Raw genomic sequence first — 11,493 nt, forward strand, 5'->3', positions numbered from 1 at the left:
CTCTAGAGCACTGGGTAGCCGTGTGGGACATGGCTATTGGGACAAATGTCGTTTGATTTCCAGGATGCGGGGGGCTCAATTGAATTTGGGCAATGAGCTAAAGTAACAGAGTGGGACAGGATATTGTTCTCACCCTGGTTTAAGTGTTGCATTGGAAGCCCTTTTAGGAGCCACCTTCATTAGGAAGAATGAGTTAGTAGAATTTCTGATTGCACTACTTCAGATGTTTCTGGGTGTCCAAGTTGGGTTTTTTAGTGTTCTGCCATGTAATCAAACTCCTTGCATGTGGTAAATAGTATGTCAGAAAGAAGATTGTTCATTTTCTCAATAGCATTAGCTTTTTCTAAGCTCACCCATCTAAATGAATCCTACTTAATAGAAAAAAAAAACATTGGGAAAATAATTATGGGAAACCCAATATAAATAATAATAAAATTATTAGTAGTATTGTTAGTATTATTATTAGTACAGTATTATTAAAATTATTATTAAATTATTATTAGGTATTCTCTGTTTTAAATAAACATGAGCTCTTTTTTGTTCTTAGACTGGAGAGCAGGTACACACACACTTTAAAGTGGTCGTGTCTAGAACAAGCTTTGGCACTTGGTTCTTCTGAATAAATACGAAGGCTGCTTTTGCCACCAGATGGTTGTCTGTTCCATTACTCAGGGCTCCTTGATGTTTCCTGTGCAGGAGCCAGTTTAACTGTATTGTTGCTTGCCAGTCATAGTGCATTGTCCAGTTTCCCGCTATTCCCCTGTCATCCATATAGTTCTGTTGCTCTGAAGGCCTGGTGGTTGTTACTTGGGACTACAATCACTAACATTCAATGACAATTCCCTTCTGATTAATCCTGCAGATCAGGTGTGGGGGACCTATAGTCCTCCAGATGTTGCTGAGCTCCAACTCTTGCCAGCATGACCAGTAATAAGGGATTATGGGAGCTGTAGTTCATCAACATCTGGAGGGCCACAGGTTCCTCACCTCTGCTGTAGAATAAACACAAAGGCCAGGATAATTCATTCCCTCCTGTCCTGGCCATTTCTGGATTACGCGAAATATCATCATTATCCTATGCCTCACCCAGTTCCTGTTTGTGGGATGCCTGAATTGCCTTCTTAAACCTTAGCACCATATTTACAGAGCAATTCTCAACTTGTTTACTTAAATATCTCATTATTGTTTCATGTGCTAACTTCCTAGTAAATGTGTTTAGGATTATGCTCTTGGTTTTGGCTAGCTGTGGCACAACTTGCTAGCCGTTGAGGTTGTAGATGAGCTTTGCTGTATAGCTAAATTAGGGCATGATATGGTGACCAAGTGTTTGTTAATTTAGGGTTGTTTGGGTCACTGGTGAATCCTTTATTCATCAGTAACTCAAATCAACCCTGGTTGGGGCCAGGGGTGCCAGCTGGGGAGCCCTAGTAAGCCCCACCCTGCATAATTCATCACATGATGCAGTGCACACACACCATCAACTTTGGGGGCCCTCAGCCCCTAGGAATTGGCTCCTATGGGTGGGGTCCTCCAGATGGTGTTGGACTACAACTCCCATGCTTGCTGAGGTTGATTGCTTTTCAACATTGGCTCCCATCCCTATTTTGGCTTGTCAGGCTCCCAGAAAAAGATCAAGTAGATATAGAAACCCAGAACTCACAACTTAAAGCTGATCTGCACAATTACTTTGTGGATGGGGGAAATTGCTGTAGGTGACTTTATTCCTTCAGTATTTTTTTTTTTTGGGGGGGGGTATGTTCTTGTGGAAGTGACATCTTGTGGGGATTCTAGCCCTTAGCATCTCATTAGTTTTCTCTGAGTTGTATACAGTGCTCGTCCTATTCAGAGTAGATCCATTGAAGTTAATGGCCATGACTAGCTTAGGTTGGGCCTACTCTGAGTAGAACTGAAGTTGGCTACAACCCCCTGTTACTCTGTGGTGGTAAAGCACAGTCCATGGACATAAAAACATTTTCTTATGTTTCTTTACTTGTTTGCAGATGTCACCTTTATGCTGGATGATGGTGCTATCAGTGCCCACAAGCCCTTGCTAATTTCCAGTTGTGACTGGATGGCTGCTATGTTTGGGGGTCCATTTGTGGAGAGCTCAACCCAAGAGGTGAGGCCACCGTGAGCATGAAAAGCTCCAGACTGAATTATCATCTCTCTAGTTTTCCAACTTAGACATAGCTCTAACTAATACTTGAACCCCATTTCCTACTGTCTGCAACTTCAGTTTTTGTCCACACTGCACCCGAGCAGATCTTTTGATGAGCAAATGTTTTCATTTCTTTCAGCTGCTGAGCTAAGATCCCTGGGGTTTGGGAGGGAGTAGAGTGCCTGTTTCTTGCTTTTTACACAGTACTCTCAGCATCCAGGCTCAAGGGAAGAAAAGGGGAGGTGGTAGGGAAGGGTTTTAGGGCAAGTGCCATTATGTGGGGCTTGGATGGGAAGATCCTATATGTTTTATACCGTAATAAGGGATGGACTGGGGGCAGTGCTCAGATTATAGGGTATCCAGCTCCCTGACCTTTTTAGAAGGCTTTGGGGACACAGTTTGGCTAAAAGGAGTCAAGACTTACAGTTTTTACTTATAGTTTTTACTGAGGGCCTACTACCTTTTCTCCCACAATTTGAGCAAGCTTCAAATAGGCAGAGGGGCATTGTATTGAAATGATGAGGTGGCAGAGTGGGAGACAGCCAGGACCCACCAAGAAGTCCTTTTATACAAACTCCATGGAAATAAATGGAAGCTATGCAGATTATGTCCCATTTTAATGAGTGAGGAGGAGAAATACTGCTTGAATTTTCCAGCTTCAGAAAGAAAATGTCATTGGCCAGCACTGTGGCCAGCACTTTGGAAAGGTCCTTTCCCTTCTGAAACCCTTGCAAACGGCAGACAAAAGACCCAATCTGTGCAAGACCCCCTATTGGAACAACATACACAAAGGGACTTTGGGGACCCTGGTTTGCCTATTGCATTTTCATATGGCAAATTCACACCCATTTACAAGAATGCATAAATTTTGTAACCTGGAAATGGTGGTGCCCATGTATCTTTTTCACCAGGATGTAAACATTGTAAATCAGATGCAGAGAGGGAGCTAATACAGTGGTATCTCGGGTTACATACGCTTCAGGTTACAGACTCCGCTAACCCAGAAATAATGCTTCAGGTTAAGAACTTTGCTTCAGGATGAGAACAGAAATCATGCAGCGGCAGCGGGAGGTCCCATTAGCTAAAGTGGTGCTTCAGGTTGAGAACAGTTTCAGGTTAAGAACGGACCTCCGGAACGAATTAAGTACGTAACCAGAGGTACCACTGTACCTTACTAGGTGTGCTGATGTGTGTGAAAAATATGCAACTTCCTGATGCCCTGCTGTATATTATTGAGGAAGTAAAATGATCACAAACTCTGCAGTTTCAATGTCTTGTCCCTCTTGGGGCCCAAGCAAAAGATATGGTAGGAACTGACCGTGGCTGCTTTCAGAGTGATGTGAGAGTCTTCTGGACAGGCTCCATTCTGGCCTAAAAGTATAAGCAGATCCTGCAGAGAAGAGATGAGGAATCTGTAGCTCTCTAGATGTTGTTGGACTCAAAATTCTATCAGCTGCAGTCAGCATTGCCAGTGGGAGCTGCAGGTTCCCTATATCTATTGCGAAAGCAACAACAATCCATCCCAGTGTGTAGGGGGGAAACCCAGTAGCCTATTCTCAGGGCAAGCTTTTATAGGGCTCAAGCAATATCACACGATCCACTCTAACCTCTAGAGTTAGAGTTTTGTGCTAGGCTGCCTGAACACTCTATAATTCCCCTCATTAGCCAGAGCAAATGAGGTGGTACACAGTCTGGGCTCCCTGTCCTCAACCATTGGGTTGAATAAAAGGGTAAATAGAAGTGAAGAGTTGTTGTATGACTGAAGGATGAGCACAACTATGCAGTTCTTCTGTATCTCAATATGTTGTGAATTTAACCCCTCTTGTGTGCATGTCCTTGCTCTTACAGGTGGTGTTACCTTACACCAGCAAGAGTTGCATGAGGGCAGTGCTGGAGTACCTGTACACGGGGCAGTTTTGTTCCACATCAGACCTTGATTACATGAAGCTTATCATCCTTGCCAACCGCCTGTGTCTGCCACACCTAGTTGCACTGACAGGTAATACTGGGGAGCTGCAGGCGCAGTTCTGACTTCATAGCTGTGATCAGGCACAATATGGGGCGATGAAGGAGCTCGTGCCTTCTGCTTAACAGCGTGAAAGTACTGTGCTTTGATCCTTCTCCTCACCTTTTGGAGTGATGTTAGCTTAGGAAGGGGTGATGTCGTTAGGTGTCATTGTATGATATGGAGAACCTTCCGTGAAGGCATTGAGGGGATTATAGGATTTGAGGCAAGCCATATACAGGTTTTCAGTGTTTAAAGCAGGCTTACTTGGGGATAGACAACCAGGGTGTGACTTTCTGACCCATTGCTTGTGTCTTGGTCTGGCCAGCAGGTGGCGCACTGTGCCCCTCTCTCAGGCCCTAGAATGAGGAGAGGCTGAGCTGGCAGAATGAACTGTTCCGCTTGAGAGAGGAGGTGGACTATCACATTTGTGAATGCTCCATAGTTTTAAAAGTTTCCTTTTAAAACAAATGTAGAGTGGGCTGACCTAGAACCTCTCCCCTTGATTGATAAGCTGGATTTTTACTTGCAACGTTTAAAACAAAAACAAAAACATTTAAAAAATGGCAGGCCCTACCAGACACTGAAGGGGTCCGTGTCTTATTCAGTGGAGTGGTGGGCTGCAGATGTTGAGCTCTGGTGATGTTGTGGGGCGTGTCAAGGGCGAGTCCAAACCCACTTAGCATTTATTGACATACTGTGGCACCAAATACATAAGCAATTCACTACTGTCCACAAGATTGCTTTCCTCTGGTGTTGCCTATCTGAGTTTTACATTTTATTTTATGTAGGGAAAAAATCATGTAGAAAAGCAGGCCCTTGTGCTTGTTAGAACAGCATTCAGTTTTAACAGATTGTCTCAACAAATACAAAGTGAATATGGATTTCTTTTCAAACTGGGCCATTAAAAAAAAACAACCCACAGCAATAATGCTTTGTTAGAAAACTTAGAATCCAGTTTCTTACCTTGCTTAAAAACTGAAAGAAAAAGATTGGTCTTTATCTCTTCTGCCCTGTTAGTGAGGTCACACTGCTGCACTCTGACCTTATTGTATGTGTGTGTTTTTACAGAACAGTTCACGGTGTCTGGTCTGATGGAAGCAACTCAGATGTTAGTGGACATTGACGGTGATGTCCTTGTGTTCCTGGAGCTGGCTCAGGTATAATAAACGTCTTGGTCATAGTGAATCCGTAGTGATCCCTTGAGGTCAGTCTCATTGAACTCTTGAGGCTTGCTTCCCAATCAACTTGTACAGCAGCTGGCTCAAGGGGCCAAATCTGGCAGGTAGCCACCGGGGACTCACCTGTCAGTTACATGTCACATGACTGACAGGTGGGCAGGGTCCACCCCCACCCCCTGCTCACCTGCTTCAAAGAATGCTTGCTCTTTGCAGCTGCTCAGCTTTTCCTTTAAGCAAGAGGGTAGGCGCAGCAGTGGCAGGTGGGAGTCCCCCCACGCACCCACCTCCCAATAAGGAAAGAAGTGCAGTCAACTGATGAGCAGGGATTAAATTCCGTTGCCTTGGCTGTGTGATCCTGTTCCCTGCTGGGAACAGGGCACACAGCCAATGCAAGATTAAATCCTGCCCTTCTGCCCATCAGCTGACATTACCAGTGGTAGGCGTTTTGGGGGAAATGGCCTTGTGGGTGAAGCTGGACCCTCTGGTGGGCCAACATTGGCCCATATGCTGAAGGTTCCCTACCCATTCTGTACAGGATTGCACTGTTGGTAGCCCCGATCATTTCCTTAGCAGTGCTGGCTAAATCACCCTGTGGTGTTGTGACTCATGCCAATATCTTATTTCCCCCCCCCTCCCGCAGTTCCATGGTGCCTACCAGCTAGCCGACTGGTGCCTCCATCATATCTGCACCAACTACAACAACATCTGCCGCAAATTTCCCCGAGAGATGAAAGCAATGTCAATAGGTGAGCATGGAAGAATTATGAGTTGTGCGTTGCCTTGGGTGTCTATGCAGAAAAGCAACAAATAAGATTTTTATAGCTGTTTCTTAAACATGCACAAGAATATCAGTTTCAGCTTAGAGCCAATTTGCAACTCTTGTAATCTCAGCAAAACCCTTAAAAATGGTTTAGAACACACGAGGCCTGTTCCCATCCCATCCCTACTAGTAGGATTCCTCATTGCAGTTGCTGATCCTCAGGGTTGGCTCTTGTCTGCGCCTCTCTTCCACTGAAAGCTGTTCTAACCCTTTCAGGTCAATGGCTGATGCCATCTAGTTTTGCTGCAAATAAATTGCACATTGACAGTTTTGCAAACCATCCACCTCTCCACAGATTGCTTTCTCCACAAACTTCAGCTGCATTTGTTTGCAATTCTGACTTTTCTTTTTTAACTGTAATAGCAGGCTTTTAACTTTCGTTCCTTCCTTCCTCCCATTGCAGAGAACCAGGACTATTTTGAGAAGCATCGGTGGCCCCCAGTTTGGTACCTGAAGGAGGAGGACCACTATCAGAGGGCCAGGAAGGAGCGTGAGAAGGAAGACTACCTCCATCAGAAACGGCAGCCCAAGAGGAGGTGGCTGTTCTGGAATGCCTCCTCCCCCGCCCAGTCACCTTCCTCATCAGCAGCCACAGCTTCATCTTCATCTTCCTCCTCCTCCTCTGCTGTGGTCTGAGAGATGCACTGCCCCTACACACACACACTCTCCTCAGTCTCTCTGGAGAGAAGGGAGCCTGCCACCCTGACCAATGTCTGGCTTGACAGGCTTAGAGAGGACACCACCAGCTAAAACCCTCAGTGGAGAAAACAAGCATGAATGTCCCTGGGAGGTTGGCAAGAACCTGTACAGGTGGAGCTCAGGGTCTGGAGCATCCTACATCTTCACCCAGAGCTCTCTCCATATGGTCCCAGTCCTTGCCTCAGCTAGTGTTGGTGCACAGCCGTTGGGAGGCTGCCCAGGTGGAATGCAAGGCAAGCCAGTTTTCTTTAGAAGGGGGCTCACTCATCTAGCTGGACACACCTCATGTTTACAGGAATGCAAGAGGTTTACTTTGAAAATCTGCTGCAAGGAAAATGCAGCAGTTCTTCATTGATTTAATGAGGGTTCCTGCACCTTTGCAAAAAGCAAAAAATAATTGGGTGCCTCACACTGTCCGCCCCTCTGCACCATGTCATTTCAAGCTGCTGAAGACAGGCGCTGTGCCCCAGAATTTTTTTCTGGGCTTCTTTTCATGACAAGGTATCATTTTTCTGTTGCATGTCCACCCCCTTAGCTCTAGGATGTTTGCTAGCAGCAAGGCACAGATCCTGGAAGCGTCAAACAGCTGTGGACCCTCCTCATGAGAGGCAGGCCCTGCTAGAGGAGACAAAGGCCAACAGATGCTTCAGTTCTGCACTGCGACTGAATTGCAACAGGAAAAAAGTCCTAGAACACAGAACATGCCTGCTGTGGCTGGAAAGATGCTGTTATCTTTCTTTCTCTCATTGCTTGCACACTACAAGTTAACAGGTTGACTAGCCCAATGACAGCAAGTTAAGGTTGGCGAGGGAGTCTCTTCCATCCTGGCCTGTGCTGGCCACGATGTTTGGGAATGTGCTGCTTCTGAAAGAATAGGAAACTCCACCAGTTGACACCGTTTTTAACGAAGCAAACCAATACACCAACTTGGATTTTAGTGTGCAAGGTTGTGTTGTAATAAATGGTATTTTAAAAAGATGCTTGTGGCCTCTGTCTGATTTGGAGTGCAGGGTCATCCTCCTTTCTGGGAAACGTCTGGTGTTGCAAAAGTGAGTGGAGCCATCTATGTAAATTCTATCATTGTACAGTAGCCTGGTCCTCCATCCAGGCAGGGAAGATGCATGACCAAAATTCAAGGACATTCTAGCTGGGTGAAAACTTTCGAGGAGGGTGTGTGTCTGGGGGCACACCCAAGGGACAGTTGGAAAGGCTTGAAAGCCACACTTGGCCCCAAGATCCTGTCCCACCCCCAAAAGTAGACAAAGACCTAGCTGAATAGTACTGGGTCTACTGATTCACGACCAAAACTGTTACAAACACTTGACAAGCTTTATTTAAATTGTAAAAGAAAGTTTGAAAAGATTTCATATCACTGATCCATCATATCCTTGAGAATCCTGCTTTTCTCCCATGCTATCCCAAGCAGTCTCCCACCTCGGTATGGCCCAGCCCCACTAACCCGGTTGCTGCCTTCAAAGTGTCACCTGAGACCCAAGCCTAGGCGTACATGAAACCTACCTTGAGAATATGTGTACAGACTGCAAGACAATGTATACCAGTTTTAAAAATCTTTTAATTGCTTAGTACAGCTCCAATCCGGACACTTTACATAGCTTCATAAACAAGGTAAAAAGCTTCTGCCTTCAAATAAGTTGTTTTTGACTTCCAACAGTAAGAAATCGCAAGGGCAAAGCAAAGAACTAAAAATTATTTTATATATTCACATAATCTGTAGTATCAAAAGAACAAAATCACTAAAAACAGAGCACCTGAATATAAAGACAATATACCATATCTACATAGAAATAAATACAAACTTCAAGTAATTTTTGCCAAACAGGCTACATTTATCAAGCATATTCTGCTTGTTCCACTAGCCCATAGGTAAGTATGGCATAGTGTTGCATTTGGAACAGATAAACCCAGGTCCAAGGACTCACCTGTTCATTAAAGCTTAACCAGTCTCTGTCTCTCTGCCTTGCCCAAGATGGGTCACCCACATGCACCTGCTTGAACTGCTGGAAACATTCCAGTCTCTGCATGCTTAAGCCACACTCAGCAAAGTAGCTATATACCAAACACTTTTAAATGAAGTGGTTTACAAAATGTATAGGGACAATCTTTAATCATGTGCCTCTCTTGTCATCTGGCCCAAAATTAAAAAGCAGCTGACATTTCAGTCTTTTGTTGTAGGGAAGGTTCTCAGATTCTATCATTTCTGTTCTTCCTTTTTCCTGTACCCCAACCATTTCAGTCTATGACACCCTCTTTGAGACTTGGAAACCTGGAACAATATTATACTGCTGAAGAGATCTAGCACCTAGAGTGGTGTAACAATCATTCCCACTTCCCAGAAAACTGAGAATGGCAGCTCTAACAACTCTCAGCACCCTTATACTTTCCAGGATTGTTTTGGGGAAGCTATGACTGTTTAAAGTGTATAATACTGCAGAAGGAGCCAGTCACAATACCTTCATATTAACTGGCACAGATCATTACTGGGCCATTTTGGACTAAGTGTTGATGCATAACTAGTTCCTTCCTTCCAGGAGCAAGCAAGTTCATTTTGCACACACACCTCAAAACAATAACCTGCAAAAAGCAGGTTAGGCAGAGGTTACAATACTAATACATCACACTGGCTCTCAGAGTGTCAAGATAGCAAGGCAAAGTGAGAACGGAAAACTAAAAAATGAGGTATCTTAGTGTTCAACCTACTATAAAAAACAGACATTGACTTACAGCTACTCGATATCTAGCTTTCCTTCATGGTAACACATACAGGGTTCTGCCTTATTCATAACTTTCTACAGCTGGAAGCAGGTGGGGATGAGAAAGCAGATGGGCAGAGCCCACAGGAACAGGACCTGTTGCTTTCCAGATGTGGTTGGTGGACTCCAGCTGCCATCGGCCCTAGCCAGCATGGTCAGTGGTCAGGGATTCTGGGAATTACAGTCCAACATCATCTGGAGGTCAAAGGTGCCCCCACCCCTTTTCTAAATAGTTGTTCCCATGTGAGTGGACCGATTATGGCATGTTGACTCGTGAACTATAATACATTTTATTAGTTAACAGCCACAGGCCTTGGCAAACCTCACATCCATTCATGCCACAAATCAATAATTTACAAAAGAAAACTGTGGCAGCATCCACAAATATTAGTCACAAATAAAAACCACAGTCATTGTATTTACTGCACACATAACTTGTTCAAAATCGTTAACAAAACATGTGCCTGATTTTCCTAGCAGTTGCGACAAATAATGCCACATCAATAATGCAGCACTTGATTATCTCATTATAGCTGTTAATAGACAGCCAGTTTTGTGGTGTGCAAATCTGGATAAAGTTTAACAGCTTCGCCCCACCCACCCGCATGAGAAGTTGTGGGGCCCACCTGATAGAGGTGAGCACTGGGAGATTGAGAATATAGAAACGCTGGGTTTTTTTGCATGGCTGGAATGTTTCCTTTTATTGGTCAAAGTAGACTTTAGCAGCACCAGAAACTCCCCATTCACAGCAAATACAAAAGGTATACCGGGTACCCATTTTATAATAAAAAGAAATGGGAGCCACAATGTTCATTGAAAAGGCTCAATTTGGCAGGATGTTTTACACTGCAGCCTGTGCACCAAGTGAGATAACAATATAGTTTGGTGGCAAGCATCTGGACTCATGAGCATCCACGATTATCAACAAGAGCAATTCATCCCTTGTCCCTCTCTAAACACACACACACACACACACTTTCCCCTCAGGTGAAAACACTGCATGGCTGATGAAGTAGGGGAACAGCAAAGGTAGCCTCATGCTGGTCTTCAGACTTCTACTTAGCAGTTATCTTTCCACAAGGGCCAACACTGATGCCGAAATCCAGCATTGCCTGAGCTCTGCGAGTGCGGCTTTCTCCCGACTGAAGTGCAGAGTGTTTGAGGACCGGGACATTCACAGGGAAACCAAAATGCTTGTTTACAAAGCTATTGTACTACCAATCTTACTGTATGCTTGTGAAACATGGACCACTTATAAACACCATCTCCAACTCCTTGAAAGATCCCATCAGCAGTGTCTCCAAAAAAAATTACACATCACTTGGGAAGACAGGCAAACTAAAATCAGTGTACTGGAAGAAGCAAAGATCACCAGTGTTGAAGCAATGATTCTTCAACATCAACTTCGTTGTACTGGTCATGTTGTGCAGATGCCTGATCATCGTGTTCCAAAGCAACTACTCTATTCCGAACTTAAAAATGGAAAGCGTAATGCTGGTGGTCAACAAAAGAGGTTTCAAGACTGTTTCAAGGCAAATCTTTAAAAAATGTACTGGTAGTTATAAACACTGACAACTGGGAAACACTGGCCTGTGAGTGCTCCAGTTGGAGAACAGCCTTCACCAAAGGTGTCATGGGCTTTGAAGACACTCGAACTCAGGACGCAAGGGAGAAACATGCTAAGAGGAAGGCACGCCTGGCGAATCCACACCGTGATCAACTCCCGCCCAGAAACCAATGTCCCCACTGTGGAAGGACGTGTGGTCCAGAACTGGTCTCCACAGTCACTCATGGACTCATTGTTAAAACTGTGTTTATGGAAGACAATGTTACTTGGCTATGAGTGATCGCCAAAGAAG

General features: G+C 44.6%; 1 protein-coding gene across 3 annotated transcripts in view; it reads left to right on the forward strand.

Annotated features, from left to right (window-relative positions):
• The window catches only part of RHOBTB2 (Rho related BTB domain containing 2), a 28,274-nt gene extending 20,432 nt beyond the window's left edge, over window positions 1–7,842 (forward strand). For all 3 annotated transcript variants that reach the window (XM_033171630.1, XM_033171631.1, XM_033171633.1), the window contains exons 6-10: window positions 2,001–2,119; window positions 4,007–4,157; window positions 5,235–5,323; window positions 5,985–6,086; window positions 6,564–7,842. In XM_033171630.1, the coding sequence (XP_033027521.1) occupies window positions 2,001–2,119; window positions 4,007–4,157; window positions 5,235–5,323; window positions 5,985–6,086; window positions 6,564–6,800 (698 nt within the window). In that variant the 3' untranslated portion in view covers window positions 6,801–7,842. The remainder of the gene's footprint in view (window positions 1–2,000; window positions 2,120–4,006; window positions 4,158–5,234; window positions 5,324–5,984; window positions 6,087–6,563) is intronic.
• The last annotated feature ends 3,651 nt before the right edge of the window (window positions 7,843–11,493 follow it).

The sequence above is a fragment of the Lacerta agilis genome, chromosome 15, assembly GCF_009819535.1.
Source record: "Lacerta agilis isolate rLacAgi1 chromosome 15, rLacAgi1.pri, whole genome shotgun sequence".
Taxonomy (NCBI): domain Eukaryota; kingdom Metazoa; phylum Chordata; class Lepidosauria; order Squamata; family Lacertidae; genus Lacerta; species Lacerta agilis.